We start from the raw sequence: 19,392 nt of genomic DNA, 5'->3' as shown, positions 1-19,392 counted from the left end.
TCAACAGCAGCAGCTATTCATGTCTTTAATTAAACTAATGTAGCTACGTTGACTTGCTGACATCACGGACGCTCATTACCATTCACGAGCTCGAGTGGGCAGTGCGAGTCCACGCCACGGTTCACTGAGCTCTCACACAGTGTGTTTATTGACGGGATCCGCAGTCTGGTAATGGCTTGACGCCGTGAATGTTGTCCTAAATTTTGCTGGTGGATCTATCTCGGAGAAACGAGCACGATCCGTTTAACTTACACGAATTATTAAAGAGAGAGAGAGAGAGATTGAGGCATGTCTTTCTCGGACGATACCTTTGCGCGAGCTCAAGCTGGACGGAGGATTCGTTCACGGTAGCGCGCATTGAGTCGAGCTTGTTTGCGGAGAAGTGGAAGTGCAGGCATCGCGGACTGTTCGTCTTTTTTAACGGAAAAACTGGAAATGAATACATCCTGCTTAAATCTTTTCACATTGGGCAACATCAAGCTTTCTCATCGTCGTTCATGGTGAAAGGTGAGTGCTCGAGTCTTTCGTCGTTCTGATACTTAAAATGGGTCAGCCGTTTGCATTTGCATGTTTCCTATAATTCAAACCTACATACAGTTTGTGCGTCTACTTTAATTGCAATAAAACAGTGTTATTTAAAAAAAGCAATTTTTGGTGGCGCTTGTTTTACATTTTACCTCATTTTCACATGGTCGTGCGCAGATGACTGCGAAACCCCGGATTGTATGCAACTTTCTCACCATAGTTATGTTAACCACCAAACTCTAGCTGGTCTGTCGGTTAGTCTGATTAAGTCTTTGTTTGGTTTTGACTTGAGATTAACATGTGAAGGAACAAAGTGACGAATTATGCGCAGGAAAGAAACAGAAAGCCTTTGCGAGGTTTCTCGTTCACACGTTTGGGCTTGCGGCTTGGTTTAGTTTCTTTGCGTTGAGGATGCGTCCATATCAATCTTATTTTACTGCATTATTTCGATTGAATCGATATCGTTTCTTCCATCACCCCATTCTCTTTGAAGCGATCTCCATTAAACTGATTTCTTTCTGTTGGACCCATTGATTTATTCATCCGTCAAAGTTCATATAGATGCAGATCATCCGTACAGAATGAATGTTGCGTTTTTTTTAATGACTCTGGGTTTGTGTTTAACGTAATGTATAGCCTATAATGTTTTTAATCCAGCCTTTAAGACATGTCTTGAAAATGTGACGTAATGGTTACAGCACAGTTTTATTTGGTATTTTTTTAAGCTCCAAGTTGGTCAGCATGAAGCTAAAGCTCAAATAATAATGTGATAATCACAGTAAAGTTATAATAACATTTCCCTATATGAAAGGTGATTTAAATTCTCTCTCTCTCTCTCTCTCTCTCTCTCTCTCTCTCTCTCTCTCTCTCTCTCTCTCTCTCTCTCTCTCTCTCTCTCTCTCGCCTGTTTTTGCTGTATTCTGTTATTGTTTCTCATTATTTTGACGTGGGAGAAGCATATTCCAGTCAAAGTACACAAGATAAGTGAATAAATAAAAGTAAATGAAGAAGAACTGGCTCTCACTAGCACCCAGCTGTGACCAGCTTCTCCACTGTATGTTGCCCTTTAAAGGGTTTAATTCATTCGGAATGATGCCATGGAAAAGCCTGGGAGCCGCATCAGGGAAAGACAGGAATTTTTCATATTAATTTTTTTAAAAGCCACATAGGAGCTGTTATTCCTTTTGGTAAATGTGGCATTCGTATTGAAAATAACAATGCCTTTATCTCTAACCAGGAGTTATTGTTAAAGAGAATTAGATGAGAGGGTCTGGTGGTGGCACAGGCCTGGTTTAGGAGATGTTTCCCTACAGCTAACAATAAGTCCACATCTGTTGTTGTCAGAACAATTTAAAAATGCAATGATTAACCCACAATGAGCAATTGTCCGATCAGATCATAAATCACACGGACCGTGTTTTGCTTGGACGCCTTAGGGGTATAACAACCTTTTGTGTCATCTCTAGATTACATTCCCAGTCTTCCATATTTGCAATGTAGGATAATTTCTTTCTAAGAGCTTTCACTGCATAAGTCTTGTAATTCACATTGACCGGGTCTTAGTATGGCATTTGTAATGAAATCAGTATGCTTAACTGCAGTCTTGCGTCCTTTTTAATTCAGATCACATTTGGATGATTGTGAGTGAACAATATCAATGGACCGTGGAGGGGTGTTGAGCCTGGAATTTTCAGTCATGTGCGAAGCACGATAAAACATGGAAACTCTTAGAGTTTTACTTAGGCCATCCTGTGTGGTTGAGAGGGATGTAGATCAGCCATAGTGACCTAATTTTTGTCCAGTTCATCTGGACCAGCTCTCATCTCTGTGGACCACCTTCTAACAACGTGAATGCAGCTAAATGGGTTTACCTTTTCCGAATGCTTATGTAAATGAGTCTGAATAAATTAATAACATGATCTGTTCTGTTAAAATTTTGCTCAAGTCCGGCTGTTTTTAAATGTTAATGCCTCCTTAAGGGTCAGGTGGCCTCAGAACCAAACTAGGTATCCAGGGGATTTGTAAATTGGCTTTTCATTCAGGGACAACTTCCGATAAGTCTATTTAAAAAAATTGCACTTTATATCTGCCAAGAATGTACCATTCTCTGTAGCAATTACAATTTGTTTTCCACAGTTTATATTTTGTGCTTTATCTGCTGTACAGAAAGAACAGACACCAAGAAAGACTTGATCAACAACATTCTGTATTCACAAATAGGGTTTTAAAGAGCTTTATGTTGCTGTGTGTGTTTTTATAATAATGCAAGTTTTGAAGTTGCCACCCTCTCGAGTAATGCAGGTGAATTGTCAATGCTCAATGGTGTTGAAACTGCAGAGACGAACTGCATGGCCTTTATCTATATATATAAAATGTAGTTTTTGGGTAAATATTGGACAGAACACCTGCTGGGTTATTAAATAAACCTATGCTGGGTTGTTTTAACGCAATGCTTGGTTGTTTTTGACTCATGGTTGAGTTAACAACAACCCAGCATTGGTTTATTTAATAACCCAACTCTTGTTCTGTCCAATATTTACCTAGCAGCATTGGGTTAAAAATAACCCATCAGAATTTGGAGTGTTCCTTTTGATTTAAAGTGCTGCTTTTAAACCATGTAGAGTTCAGCTCATGCAGGTTTAAAGGACTTCATCCTTTTATAGGCTGTCTTTGTTTTTTACGTCTTAAATATTTATAAGTAAACCATTTTGTTTTACAGGACAATAACAAACTTGTAGCTGAAATATCATGAGTCACTCTTTATATCCTACATCCTTTAGCCGGCTGAGCCCTGATGCAGGTTTACTGATGGCTCAGGGCTTAACAATATAAAGCCACTATGAATCTCATGAATGATGAATTTTGGGTCAGTAGGTGCTTTCTCAGCCAAGTGTTATGTTTTTGCATTTCAGTGAATTTTTTTGTTGGTTGTGTGTTTTAATGCCTTGCGAACTTAAACATTTGCATATTTGTTATGCATTTAAAATTTAGGAGCTCACGCAAAAGCTGCTAAATGCCACAGCCGTCAAAAATGAGATAATGATATTAAACAAATGCTTATACGTCAAATATATCAAATAATTTTGCTTCAAATCTGCTTAATCCCACCCTCAGGCCATTCAGAAATATCAATTTGTTGGCGTAATCCATTAAGAATCTGATACAAAAAAGGTAACATGTCAGATGCACTTACAGGGTTTTGCATTTATTTGAGCGCTTCAGTTATTGTTCACAGTATAAATATAACCATAGTAACATTATCTGGCTTTTTATGGGGGTTTTGTGCTTTTTTTGTTTTGTAAAATTGTGATTTTTGTCATTGTAACATTAAACGTATATAGGCTATATCTGTCATTGAGCTTTTTGGTAAAGAAAACATTTGAATGTGTTTACTAGTGAAATTTATGAATGCATTTTTTCTGTTGTTATTTATTATATTTGTTTTGAGGCCAGTGTAAATGCAAGGCAAGTAAAAACCTGAACTACTGCCCCAACCGGACTCGTAGCAAACAGATCCTTGAGCCCCAGGCTTAGTCTAACCAACCGAATTATGCTAAACTGCTTTTTTACCTTAGTAAACTACCTTAGTATCTAAAGTTTCTTTATGCAGATGACTCTGTAGATTAAACATGCCCACAGTTTGGCCATCTGGTCAATGTGAAACAGTGAATCATGGTGTTAGTGACCAGACTCTGTCTTTGACACCTTACAGCCTGTCAGGCATCTGAGGAGCTAATGGGATTGGCCCTTAAGTGGGCGGCTTGTTTTCTCTTTCTCTGGTCTAAGAGGTTAGTTAATCTGACCAACTGGCTGGCCTACTCAGTACGTGTGGTTTTGGCAGAGCGTGACGCCTGTGTCTACTTGTCTGGACACTAACCAGACGCCGCATGTTTGACCAGTGGAGTGTGTGTTTCATCATGGCATGAATCATTGGACGTGTTGTGGGTTTTTGTTGGACTCTATGGGGCCCTCCTGGTTGTAACCAAATGTGGCCTTGTTGATTGACATAATGGAAAAATATGCAGAAAAATGTGACATTTAGTTGTTAAAGAATATTAAGTGCAATATATATTTTTTTTAGTAAATGTGTAGTTTTAGTGGGTGAAGTTTTCATCCTGGTTTAAGGGAACGTTTACAGGGCTCAACAGATTTTTAGAGGTTGTAATTCAGGTTAGCCCTGCTAACATTTCCGCTGGCCCTGCCATAAAGTACAATACATTGCTTTTTTAGCAACAAATATTTATGTGACAGGAAAAAGCCTGGATCTATTTTATGCCCTCACAGATCTTTATTGCCAAGTCCTGGCTGGGTTAAAAAGATTTAGGGTTATAGAGTTACTCTTACACTGTCAAAAAAAACATGGTCCCTTGCTGTGACTGAGACAGTTTGAAAAGGTCCTAATATGTACCATTTAGTTACAGATATGTATACTTTTGGTAATACTTTTGCTATTATGAAGTCTTTAGGTACAAAGGTGTACTTTTTCGAAGTGTACTGCCCCAGTGACAACTTGGGACAATTTTATTTACATTTTTTCCGTGTACTCTGAATTAAATGATTTTGTGGACGTACAGTCTTGTTCAAAATAATAGCAGTACAATGTGACTAACCAGAATAATCAAGGTTTTTAGTATATTTTTTTATTGCTACGTGGCAAACAAGTTACCAGTAGGTTCAGTAGATTCTCAGAAAACAAATGAGACCCAGCATTCATGATATGCACGCTCTTAAGGCTGTACAATTGGGCAATTAGTTGAATTAGTTGAAAGGGGTGTGTTCAAAAAAATAGCAGTGTGGCATTCAATCACTGAGGTCATCAATTTTGTGAAGAAACAGGTGTGAATCAGGTGGCCCCTATTTAAGGATGAAGCCAACACTTGTTGAACATGCATTTGAAAGCTGAGGAAAATGGGTCGTTCAAGACATTGTTCAGAAGAACAGCGTACTTTGATTAAAAAGTTGATTGGAGAGGGGAAAACCTATAAAGAGTGCAAAAAATGATAGGCTGTTCAGCTAAAATGATCTCCAATGCCTTAAAATGGAGAGCAAAACCAGAGAGACGTGGAAGAAAACGGAAGACATCCATCAAAATGGATAGAAGAATAACCAGAATGGCAAAGGCTCAGCCAATGATCACCTCCAGGATGATCAAAGACAGTCTGGAGTTACCTGTAAGTACTGTGACAGTTAAAAGACGTCTGTGTGAAGCTAATCTATTTTCAAGAATCCCCCGCAAAGTCCCTCTGTTAAAAAAAGGCATGTGCAGAAGAGGTTACAATTTGCCAAAGAACACATCAACTGGCCTAAAGAGAAATGGAGGAACATTTTGTGGACTGATGAGAGTAAAATTTTTCTTTTTGGGTCCAAGGGCCACAGGCAGTTTGTGAGACGACCCCCAAACTCTGAATTCAAGCCACAGTACACAGTGAAGACAGTGAAGCATGGAGGTGCAAGCATCATGATATGGGCATGTTTCTCCTACTATGGTGTTGGGCCTATTTATCGCATACCAGGGATCATGGATCAGTTTGCATATGTTAAAATACTTGAAGAGGTCATGTTGCCCTATGCTGAAGAGGACATGCCCTTGAAATGGTTGTTTCAACAAGACAATGACCCAAAACACACTAGTAAACGGGCAAAGTCTTGGTTCCAAACCAACAAAATTAATGTTATGGAGTGGCCAGCCCAATCTCCAGACCTTAATCCAATTGAGAACTTGTGGGGTGATATCAAAAATGCTGTTTCTGAAGCAAAACCAAGAAATGTGAATGAATTGTGGAATGTTGTTAAAGAATCATGGAGTGGAATAACAGCTGAGAGGTGCCACAAGTTGGTTGACTCCATGCCACACAGATGTCAAGCAGTTTTAAAAAACTGTGGTCATACAACTAAATATTAGTTTACTGATTCACAGGATTGCTAAATCCCAGAAAAAAAAATGTTTGTACAAAATAGTTTTGAGTTTGTACAGTCAAAGGTGGACACTGCTATTTTTTTGAACACACCCCTGTCAACTAATTGCCCAATTGCACAGCCTTAAGAGCGTGCATATCATGAATGCTGGGTCTTGTTTGTTTTCTGAGAATCTACTGAACCTACTGGTAACTTGTTTGCCACGTAGCAATAAAAAATATACTAAAAACCTTGATTAATCTGGTTAGTCACATTGTACTGCTATTATTTTGAACAAGACTGTAGGTTTCAACCAAGCTGACATGATCACAGTGCTCAGGCTTGTTTTTTGTGTGTGTTCATGTTCATTTGAAAGATGTTGTGCTTGTATCTATTCGCCAGAGACTTTTTCCAAGCACAAAGTTTATTCCAGAAGCTCGTTTTGACATCATTTTTATTTGTGCTTTAGGAAGATCTGTCTCCATTGTAAGTGCTCTCGTGAGGACCATGTTGTGACAGTCATGCCCCTGGAGATGGAGAAGACGGTGACCAAGCTGATGTACGACTTCCAGAGGAACTCTACATCTGATGATGACTCAGGCTGTGCTCTGGAGGAATATGCCTGGGTTCCACCCGGACTAAAACCTGAACAGGTAACACAAGTTTACTGTACGCTTACTGGTTTATACATAAAGACATCCTACGTAATGTAAAGAACATTATGTGAAAATATAACCTTGATATCTTTAATATTGACTGAGCAAGATCATGTCAAAGATTGAAATCAATGACTGAAATCAAACTCTGATGCTTCAAATCTCATAATTAGATTTTATCTTGGATTTTATTTGACAGGGTTACATTTAATGCCCAGAAATTGTCTAAATACTCTTAGTTTTAAACAGTATGGGGCATAAGGTAAGCCTAGTTCCAGACTAAAGTATATATGAAGAGTTTTGTTGCAAAACGAGATAACTCCGTTTTTAAAATTTTTGTCAAAACATGTTTAATATTATGTTATCATGTTATTATTTTGTTTTATGATGCTACTTAGCTGTATTTTTTGAAGTTATGAAGGTTTAAATCAAAACAAATCAACTACAGTTGAATTGATATTAATTGGAATGCATTGCACAACCAAAAAACGAGATTTCTGAAAAATTTAAAATACGGAGTTATCTCGTTTTGCAACAAAACTCTTTATATTTAGGGTGTCTTAAACCACTTGCACAGACATATTTTCAGTGCATCAGTGCCATAGTTTTGTTTCAGTAATGTTTATTGTAAGGAATATTTGTAAGAACTACTTGGGTATCCTAATATTACTAAGGCCTAGTCCCGGCTTAAAGGAATATTCCATTTTCTCACATAATTTACTCACCACCATGTCATCCAAAATGTTGATGTCTTTCTTCGTTCAGTCAAGAAGAAATTATGTTTTTTGAGGAAAACATTGCAGGATTTTTCTCATTTTAATGGACTTTTATAGACACCAACTATTAACACTTAACTCAACACGTAACAGTTTTTTTCAACGGAGTTTCAAAGGACTATAAACAATCCCAAATGAGGCATAAGGGTCTTTTAAAGCACAACTTCTCGTCCAGATCCGGTCCAGCGCGACCTAACGTAAATTAGGGTTGGGCGATGTCCCCATAAATTGGCAGTTGACGATGGTTACGTAAACCATCGCGATGGACGATGATATCGTTAGGTGGGGGGGTATTTTAATTTTTTGTTATTATTCGTTATTATATAATTATTATTCGTTATTTTACTTTATTACTTCCACTTAAGAAGAGTTGTGCACTTTTTATTTTAATATATATTTTACATAAATAGCCTACTATTCTGTACTTAAAATCTATAATTTTGTTATTTTACTATCCCAACTAATGTCTCTTTCCAATAGGTTGCACATAAGGGGAAAAAGTAGCTTTAATCCACTGAAGAAGAGTTGTGCACTTTAAAGCACTTTTTAATCTCTTTACATAAATATTTTTTTCTATTTAAAAGCTATAATTTCGTTATTTTACTAACCCAACGACTCCTTCGCGCTTTCCAAATTTTGCACGTAAATATCTGTGCATATGTGCCACCAGTACTCCATCAGAGAGCGGGTCTTCAGCACCGCGGGGAGCAACCAGCACTTCAATCCGCAGCTTATTAAAACTAGACAAAGTGAACAGGGCCAGACACATCGAAATTTAAACATGGTCTGTGTATGTAAATCCCGCGTTTCGGTCGGAGTGTTGTTCCCGTTTTCTTGTTCTTGACGTTCGCTGAATTCTGGGTTTATATCCTAATCTGCCGCTTCATTGCAGTATAGCCTCAATGGTACAATGAGCACGATCTCCCGAGACACTACAATAGGCTACTAATAAATGATTAATATGGGCTGTTTTCTTGTACAAAATTAATTATTTTAAGATAAACATACAACATGTAAAAAGACAAGATTCTATCAATGTCAAGATTAGGGATGGGCATTTTCCAGTAACTTACTATTACCAGTAATTTACTATTACTTTTAATATTTAATTTTTCGAATATTTAAGCTCTTAAAGAATGAATATTCGTTTATTTAAATTATGTTAATTAAGACATGCGTGTTTTGTATTTTTCATTTTGTCATAATTTCACAGAAGGCTTATAATTAGGAAATATCCACAACAAGCTAAACTTATATTCTGTATGTATATATATATGTATGTATTTTTAAGTTGAAAACATTGTAATATATATATATATATAAATATATTTAAATTCTTAAATTCTTCTTAAAAAATCCTACAGAAAAAAATGCGTTAAAACTTAATGCGGAGCGAAGTTTTGCTTTAAACTGCCATGTGCAGTTATCCGGTTCATTTTCAAAAGAGCACCGCATATAATAAATGTTCTCCGTTTCATTTCGTTCTCCGTGTCTGTCTCCTTATTAACAAAATAAAGTAGACTTTATAACAGAAAGCTTACAAATCTCTCATGATGTGTTGATTCGGGCGGCGGAGAAGCACGTTTAATAACACGTGAGCCCTCACTGAGCCAGTGGCCAAATACGGCGCGGCGCAGACAAACCCGGAGATAAAAGGAAAAACTTAAATTCGTCTGCAATCTGCATTGCCAAACAATCAGAAATACATACAAATTAATGTTCATGTATATTTTACATTTAAGTCTGTAAAAGACAGTATAGATGAAGTAAAAAAGCATTAAATAAGTTGTTACCCTTTGGTGGCACATTAAAAACAAACAAACATTCGAATAGCATTTTTTAAATTCGAATTATTATTGCCATTCGAATATTCGAATATCGGTGCCCATCCCTAGTCAAGATCAAATGCCTGACAGGATATTTTCACAGACTAACACACGTCACGTCTCAGGCATAGACTACAGTATTTAAAAAAGCATATATGCATTAGTTATATTTTCTATTTAATTTATAGAGCAATTCACGCAAAGATATTAGGTTAACTATAGTCTATATAGAAGAGAGTAAGTGTATGTCGACTCGCAGCGGAGTGGGGAGGGGGCGTGGCATCACGATGGTGTCTCTCCATCGTGATGTCAGTCAACCATCACGATGGACGATGATATCGTCTATCGGCACAACCCTAACGTAAATGCGTAGTGGCGTTGGGAGGTCACGTGTTAAATATATAAAACGCACATTTGCGGACCATTGTAAACAATAAACTGACACAAAGACATTAATTAGTATCATTCGACATACAACAACGTCGGAACGGTCCTCTTTCAACACACTTATAAACACTGGGGCGGAGTTTCGCGTTCGTCCTCTGTGACCTCTTGACGTCATGACGTATTGCGTGGGGTCACGCTGACGCATCACGACCGGATCTGGATGAGAAGTTGTGCTTTAAAAGTGTATATTTGTTATTTTTATTGTCAAAAATGACAATCATTTTGCTAGATAAGACCCTTATGCCTCGTTTGGGATCGTTTATAGTCCTTTGAAACCCAGCAAACTACTTTTTGTGAAAAATCTATGTGGTATCTTTTTCATTTAAAACCACTTGTTTTTTGTTACATAATGCCAACACATATCCATTTATATGTGGCTTAAAGATGCAAATATTTTTGTGGGTACTGTAGTAGATAGCTAAAGGAATAACATTGTTACCTTTTGAGAGTACAGTCTTTCTTTATAGCACATAACCTGAGCATTTCAATTTTTCCATTTATTGCCATGTTTAAAGAAATAGTGAGGCCGGCTGCATGAAATGTAGGCGAGGTTTTATATGTTTCAAAGACCCTTGAGATGAATGTCTCTTTATAACACCTCATTCCCGCTGTACTGATTTTTGTTACTATAGCAATGCTTGGCTTCAGATGGTTCAGGTTTATAAGGCAACAGTGTGTACAGAGCTCTTTATGGACCAGTGAAATCATTTATTGATGCGAGTTTCATTTGCTGATGAACTGAAGAAACTCTTGTTAAAAAACAGCAAACGGGTCAATAAGCAATAAAGCACCTCCACCCTCTGCAATGGGTGTCCGCCATTTTGGGTCTCTGGAGGTCAATGTGCGTCAGATTAGATACAGTATATTATTTTACATTTGACTGCCGGAATTAGCCTATAACTTAAGAAATGGTACATTTTTTTTTAGCTATAAGGCTTATATAGGGGTGGTTTCTTGAACAGGGATTAGCTTAAGCCAGAACTAGACCTTAGTGTAATTAGGAAATTTAACTAGTTTTAACAAACAGTAAAACCATTACTTGTGTGAATTACGAGGTAATCAAAGGTCACTGGTGTATTTTAAGATATGTCAGTGCAAGTTTTTGCAGTTTGGACAGCTCTTACATTTATTTTAGTCTAAAACTAGTCTAATCCCTGTCCGGGAAACCGCCCCATAATATATTATATCTATACAGTGTAGATACATTACTGTTGCCAGTAGATTTTACAATTATATTTCCTCCTTTATAGCAATGAATAATTCTCCAGGCTACATTCCAAGAGCTGTCTGTTTGTAGACACTTTGGTTTAGGTCAATATGAACACAGTTTCGCAGTGTTAGAGCAGATGGATAGGAAGAAGTTGCTGGGATACAAGAACTCGGTGTCCATGCATGTTATTAGCAAGCCATTAATTATGCCTTTCTCTGTGCTTTGAAAGCTGGTGTCTGCAATTTCACCCAGAGACAGTGATTACCTCAAACCATGACGAATTAGCTTTCTTTTGCCTTGGAGTGGAAATGTAGGAAATTTGCATTCGTAATAAGGCAAGATCTGCTGTGCATTTCAGCATGTTAGAAAGTTTTGGTACGTAAAATATGTCTAGCATGCTTTCGTAAAATGTTAACTTCATTGGTGGACTTTTTAACATATTTGATAAACCAAATATGTTGTTTGTACCAGATTCTCTTGAACGTGTTAATCATTTTGCGAAGACATCCACCAAACCAAGACAAGCTGGTCTTCGCAATAAACAATGCACGTTTGTTCCCAAAAGTCCTTTGAATCTTACATACACTCCCAAATGCTCACATGAGTGGAATTAAAAGTAATCCGGTTAGGATGGCCCATCTAATCCCAGTAGCTTTCCCTGAATGTAATACAAAAGTAAGAAAGGTATTGTTTATTGGTGTATATTCGTATATACACTAGTCAACATTTGAAGTGGATCAAAACCTTTCCTAAAAGTTGTCTTAAAACCAATACCCAGTACCCGTTCTTGTCTTAGGACAAGTTTGATGAATGTTTTTGATCCACTTCAAATGTTGACTACTATATTAAGAGACTATAGTCAGGTTAAGCCTGATTTATACTTTAGAGCTTAGCAGTAACTACAGGACAGGACGTCTTTGATTGGTCTCTTGGAGCCCCTTTCTCAGGTCAAAAAAATCTGTTGCATTTACGCATGTCCACCTGCAACGTTAAAAATAAGAATGGACCAAGTTAAGAAGTGATATTTAACAACTCAAGCTGCGACAACAGCTGCTTCTTCTTTGGCTTTTGCCTTAATACAGTGGGTTACAAAACTAACATACCCGTGGACACTGCCCGTGCCATTGGATGTGTAATTATACGCCAACACAGAAGTATAAATAAAAATGAATTTGAAGCAGATCCGACGCTTCAGTATTAATCAGCCTTTAGTATTGGTGGATCTCTCTGTGCTGTGTTTGTGTCTGCGTTTATTCAATGTCGATTGGCCCAACTTGGCTGGCTTTCGAACCATGGAAAAAGGAAATGGAAAAACATTTATAGACCTTAATATATCCATTAAAACCTAAAGCAGGAAGAACTGAAATAAGCTTAATTCGTTTTGCAGAGTCTGTCCAATGCATGCAAAGAATTTACATTCTCATGTGAGAGTCATATTTTTGACTCATGATCTTATATCAGTGCATTATGGTGCTTACCGTATCATCCAGCATACACTACTTCTCATTTTTCTCGGATGTTGCCTTTATTTATTCAATGAAAACCAGCTGTTTGGGCTCGGGTTAGTTCACCCTCACATCAAGAGCTCTAGCCGTTTCTTCACCCCTTCTCCATATAACACAAAATGCAGTTGCCAGATCCCTTGACACTGGGGCGGGTTGCCAGATCTCTTCCTGCTGATTATAGTTATTTCCACAAGCTGTTCCTCTGTGTGAAAGCTCAGGGTCCATGTTCTCTGATCACTGTATCACAACAGTTCATTTGCTGGCCCAGAGAGCTTCTTATTGAGGGGAGAGTGTTGTTATTGGATGACTGTACTGTAATTTACCAGAGCCAGACCGCAGTTGGTGTTTCGTGAAATTTTCAGCTATCCCTCAAGAACCTCTGCACCGGTCCTTCGGAAACCCCTTGCTGACACTGCATCAGCCAACATAAGCAATGAAAGAAGCATCAGCTCATATTTATAAAGACAGTTTCTTATTAGGGAGGTGCATTAAGCACCGGACATGGACGGAGTTTTGGAAATACTCCCACATCTGACAAAGCAGCTGATGATTTTGATATGGAGCATTTCGTTAATGTTTCCTGGTCACTTTTTAAAGAAAACAAAAATAGTAATTTTATGGGACTGATAGGAAATGTATTTTATCTGTATTCTATCCATATTTTTTCCACACTTCCACTGAAAGGTTAACAATGTTTCATATTTTTGTAACAATCTATCTCTGAAAAGCTGTTCAGCTGTTGTTTTATGAGATTTGTTCCTTGCTGTTTCTGTGGCATTGAGACCGAGGCAGATGGGCCCCCGTCCTATATCAGATTAAGCCATTAGCCCACTAAATCCATGTAATAGGTTTGGATGGGTGGGCTGAGGATGCTGAACCGTATTATAGGTTTTGCTAAAGCTCACTGCTCTGTATGCTTTCTAAGGAAATGCGCTTGCCACTAGTTAATTTAGTAATTGTTAACAGACAGTTATTGTATGAATACGTAATGCGGACTCATATTCTCATGATTTCACCACTTAAAAAAGAAAGGTGTGTTGTAATTAAATGATTTTTTTAAGTTGATGACACAACTGGGATAATGTTTGAGTCTTTTGACTTTAAAATCGGGAAGCTTATAAGGTTGAGCACTGGAAATATATTCACATTATCTTCCTTATAAGCACACCAGATTCCTTATGGAATGGTTCACCCAAAAATGTGTTTATATTATGTAAATCATAATAGGGCTGCACAATATTAAAGAAAATTATTATTATTGTTATGCTTTAAACTGCTAAATAATTGGATGTACGATAATGCTTAGAAGTTTTTAAATTCAACCTAAAATTTAAAATGTTTGTTAATTCAATTTATGGATGGATGGATGAATGGATAGATAGACGGATCAACACACAGAGAGTTACTAGATAAATAGATGGATGAATAGATACTAGATAGATAGTACATAGATGGATAGAGAGAGAGATGGATGGAGAGAGAGAGAGGTAGATGGATGGACGGATGGATAGATACATGGATTGACAGACAGATAGATACAAGATAAATAGATTGATGAATAAATACTAGATGGATGGATGGATGGAGAGACATAGATTTATGGATGGACGTATGAATAGATAGACAGATAGATAGATAAAAATACATAGATGGATAGAGAGAGGGATGGATAGAGAAAGATAGATGGACGTATGGATAGACAGATATATATAGAGATAGAGAGATAAATGGTGCCTGAATGGACGTATGGATAGATAGACAAATAGAGGATAAAGATACATAGATGAATAGAGAGAGAAAGAGAGAAGGATGGATGGATGGAAAGAGAGAGAGATAGATGGATGGACGGATTTGAAAGATAGATGGATTGACAGATGGATAGATACAAGATGAATAGATACTAGATGGACGTATAGATGGATAGAGAGAGATAGATTAATGGATGGATGGATGAATAGATAGATAGATAGATAGATAGATAGATAGACAGATAGATAGATAGATAGATAGATAGATAGATAGATAGATAGATAGATAGATAGATAGATAGATAGATAGATAGATAGATAGATAAAGATACATAGATGGATAGAGAGAGGGATGGATGGATAGAGAAAGATAGATAGATGGATGAATGGACGGATGGATAGACAGATAGATATATAGATAGAGAGATAAATGATGCCTGAATGGACGTATGGATAGATAGACAAATAGAGGATAAAGATACATAGATGAATAGAGAGAGAGAGAGAGAGAGAGAGAGAGAGATAGATGGATGGACGGATTTGAAAGATAGATGGATTGACAGATGGATAGATACAAGATGAATAGATACTAGATGGACGTATAGATGGATAGAGAGAGATAGATTAATGGATGGATGGATGGATGAATAGATAGATAGATAGATAGATAGATAGATAGATAGATAGATAGATAGATAGATAGATAGATAGATAGATAGATAGATAGATAGATAGATAGATAGATAGATAAAGATACATAGATGGATAGAGAGAGGGATGGATGGATAGAGAAAGATAGATAGATGGATGAATGGACGGATGGATAGACAGATAGATATATAGATAGAGAGATAAATGATGCCTGAATGGACGGATTGATAGATAGACAAATAGGTAGATAAAGATACATAGATGAATAGAGAGAGAGAGAGAGAGAATGATGGAAGGATGGATAGAGAGAGAGAGAGATAGATGGATGGACGATTGGATAGATAGATGGATTGACAGATGGATAGATACAAGATGAATAGATACTAGATGGACGTATAGATGGTTAGAGAGAGATAGATTTATGGATGGATGGATGAATAAATAGACAGAGAGATAGATAAAGATACGTAGATTGATAGATAATAGAGAGATAGAGGATGGACGGATGGATGGAGAGAAAGAGAGATTGATAGAAACTAGAGAGATGGATGGATGGATGGATAGACTGATAGATAATAGAGAGAGAGAGATTGATAGATCCTAGAGGGATAAAGGATGGCTGGATGGATTTGATTGATTGAACTTAGTGTTATTTAGTACTGTATGTGTAAATGAGTTTGATGGTATTTGTATATCTGTCTAGATTTAATCTTTGGACCTATGGTTTCAGGTGCACCAGTATTACAGCTCTTTACCAGAGGAGAAAGTGCCATACGTCAACAGTCCAGGAGAGAAACATCGTATCAAGCAGCTCCTGCACCAGCTGCCCCCACACGACAATGAGGTAAGAACATCACGTGTCTCGCTTAATAAGCTACAAATTCAGCAGACGCTTACAGGCGTTTGAATGTATGCGACTTCACTGACGCAAGCTCTCTTTGCGCAGGTGCGATACTGTAATGGTTTGGACGATGAGGAGAAGAGAGAGCTGAAGCTCTTCAGTAACCAGAGGAAGAGAGAGAATCTGGGCCGCGGTAACGTCAGGCCCTTTCCTGTGACCATGACTGGAGCCATCTGTGAACAGGTGCGTGTGAGCGTTCGTTTGTATGTGTGGATGGAAGTGAGAGAGATGTTATGTTGACATTTGGATGTCCACAGAGAGGATGTGGGTGGGTTAGCTGCAGGAAGATACCATTCTTCAGTCAAAAGGGTTGTTTTGTTCCAAGTCACATATTTTTATCGTCGATTTTTGATTTTCTCGGTTGTGGCGTGTGTCTACGCATGTTTGCCCACCTGGGACGACATGTTAGTGCCAGTAAGCTGAGTCTAAGCTGGATATCCATGTCTGTGACCACCTGCCTGGTTTCTCTCTCCTTCTGTTACTTCTCAGGAACAGATGTCACACTGACACAGTTTGGTTTTTTAGCATGTTTTAAATTTATCCACAGCCTTGCCACAGTTAAAGATACAAAACACCCATTTATCCCCCTCCAGTGCCGTTTAAAAGATGCAGTCTTTGAATAAATATGAAGGTAGCTGACATGAAAGTGTGTGTGTTTTGGACAGATACACACATCTGTCCGTCTCATTAAATATTTGCTGAGTTTCTGAGATTTTGAAAATGCTAAATAAGACCTTTAATGAAGAAACCGGCACTGCGATCTGCTAAGATCAGCTATGTTCTGTAAGGAATAAAGTGGCCACTTATTATCCATTCAGATTATCCCATGTGTGCAGACTGTAAATACTTATGCAGGTTATTCATTATAAGTGTCAGATGGGTCTGGCCAGTATGTTAATGTGTGTGTGTATATATATATATGTATGTATACCAATACCATTGCATAAAATATTAACACCATGTTAGTGATTTAATCCTTCACCCTGCTGCTAAATGACCTATATATGTCTCTCTCTATCTCTCTCTCCCTCCTTTCATTTCTTTCATGTGCAGTGTGGAGGACAGATAAACGGAGGTGACATTGCCGTCTTTGCATCGCGGGCCGGACACGGGTTGTGCTGGCACCCACAATGCTTTGTGTGCAGCATGTGCGACGAGCTCCTGGTGGATCTTATCTACTTTTATCAGGATGGAAAGATCTTCTGTGGGCGCCATCACGCAGAGAGACTCAAACCCCGCTGTTCAGCATGTGATGAGGTCGGCCACTCGCACCCTGCTGTTAAAGGGCACTTAAATGTTTCCTGTTATGTTGCAAGGAACCATCATCACTCATGTACCACTAGCATCACCAAACCAAACTGAATTGATGCTTTTAAAAGGTTTACTAAGCACTTTCCATTCCCACTGGTCCGGTGAGCAGATAATCCCCAAAATTGGTTGCTACGTAGATAGGGTTGCAAAATGACGGGAATTTTCAAGGCTGGAAACTTTCAATGGGAATTATGGTATATGTATGTATGTATATGTGTGTGTGTGTATATATATATATATTATAAACTGTGTTTTGGTAAAATTTCAGAGTTGCCTAATAGTAGGGAACTTAAAATAGCATAAAGAACAGAAAATAAGTAAGGAATTATTGACGACGGGCCGCTTAATTTTAAGAAAATAATGCACACCCAAGGGGGTAATGCGACACACCCACGGGTGTGCATTATTTTCGAATAATTCAAAGGACTGGAGTAAATTATTCTGTTTCCACAAAAATTGTTATGGCGCCTCTTTTGAAGACATTTGACAGGTTAGGTGTGCAGTTTACTGAAAAATTATCAACACCCATTGAACATTTCTCAGCCAATCAGAACACAGCATTCTGTTACTCCAGTCCTTTGAATTATTTGAAAATAATGCACACCCGCGGGTGTGCCGCATTACCCCCTTGGGTGTGCATTATTTTCTTAAAATTAAACGGCCCGTCGTCAAAACAGCCCGTGGTATAATTTTATGTAATTGTTTATTATGCTTTTTGGTTTTTGTAAAGTTTTCTTTACAATTAAATCAGTCAAAAGGTCATTTTTAAAATTTGTATTACTTTGCATGCATGTCTGCTTATGGCCAAACAAAATTTTTGTTTATGTTTGTATTTTTATATATATATTAAAATGTTTAAAATTTTCCAAATATTTCCTGTGGATTACCATATATTTCCGTTAAGTTTCCAATTTGGAAAATTTGCCAGATTAAAGGCGGGGTGCATGATTTTTGAAAAACACTTTGGAAAAGGGAGTCGGGCCGAGTACCAAAACACACTTGTAGCCAATCAGCAGTAAGGGGCGTGTCTATTAACCAACATCGTTGCCTGGGTTGCGTATGTGTGGGGCGGATCTATCAAAAGAAGGTCCAGATTCTGTTGGGGTAGAGGCGTGTTTGTTTAGGTGATTTCAAATATCAACATTGGCTTTCAGAGATCATGCACCCCGCCTTTAAGTTCTCATGGAAAGAGAACTTTCCGCCTCTTTGCAACCATGTACATTGAGTATAATGCTGCATACATACCAGAAGCAAATTAAACTATTTGGACAAGTAGATTACATGCAAAGTCAATGCAAAGATGCGAATAGACGCAAATTCACGTGATACAGCTTAAATCCCACATGTAATGTAGAGCGAAGAACGCAATGCTTAGACTTTGGTATGTACGCAGTATAAAAATCTGCAAATATCTACCAAAACAGTATCAATATCAACAGGTGTGTGCTATGACATTCAACATTCTTACTTTCCCAAATAGTGCACAATATATGTTGTTTAAATGTTCAAATGCTGAAAAAGTCTTTTTTACATGTAGTTAAGATGGCACACAGTGAGCCCGCTTTCTCTGCTTCACATTTTATATAAAGGATGCTGACACAATCGCACTGCACAATTACCATGGTTACAGCACTTCATCTCTATAGTGATAATAGATTTACTGCTGTGCTGCAGCTCACTGAGTCTGTTGCTTCTGTCACTTCTAGCCTCTGCAGAAAAACGGTCTTACTCTCCTTTTCTGTCTCTCAGATCATCTTTGCAGATGAGTGCACAGAGGCAGAGGGCAGGCACTGGCACATGAAGCATTTCTGCTGTTTCGAATGCGAGACCGTTCTGGGTGGCCAGCGTTACATCATGAAAGAGGGTCGGCCGTACTGCTGCACCTGCTTCGAGTCCCTGTACGCGGAGTACTGTGACTCTTGTGGGGAACACATCGGTAAG

At 38.0% G+C, this 19,392-nt stretch overlaps 1 protein-coding gene across 3 annotated transcripts in view; it reads left to right on the top strand.

Annotated features, from left to right (window-relative positions):
- prickle2b (prickle homolog 2b) overlaps positions 1 to 19,392 on the top strand; it is a 99,245-nt gene that overhangs the window by 76,962 nt on the left and 2,891 nt on the right. For 2 of the 3 annotated variants that reach the window (XM_065241465.2, XM_065241467.1), the window contains 5 exons: positions 6,890 to 7,073; positions 15,970 to 16,083; positions 16,186 to 16,323; positions 17,194 to 17,397; positions 19,201 to 19,387. In XM_065241465.2, the coding sequence (XP_065097537.1) occupies positions 6,890 to 7,073; positions 15,970 to 16,083; positions 16,186 to 16,323; positions 17,194 to 17,397; positions 19,201 to 19,387 (827 nt within the window). Of the gene's footprint in view, positions 1 to 80; positions 508 to 6,889; positions 7,074 to 15,969; positions 16,084 to 16,185; positions 16,324 to 17,193; positions 17,398 to 19,200; positions 19,388 to 19,392 lie in introns of those variants that run through there. The other variant, XM_065241466.2, reaches the window with a different exon arrangement.

This window comes from Paramisgurnus dabryanus, chromosome 14 (genome assembly GCF_030506205.2).
Source record: "Paramisgurnus dabryanus chromosome 14, PD_genome_1.1, whole genome shotgun sequence".
In the NCBI taxonomy this organism is placed as follows: domain Eukaryota; kingdom Metazoa; phylum Chordata; class Actinopteri; order Cypriniformes; family Cobitidae; genus Paramisgurnus; species Paramisgurnus dabryanus.
The sequence above is the reverse complement of the archived record's forward strand: the minus strand, read 5'-3'. Positions and strand labels throughout refer to the sequence as shown.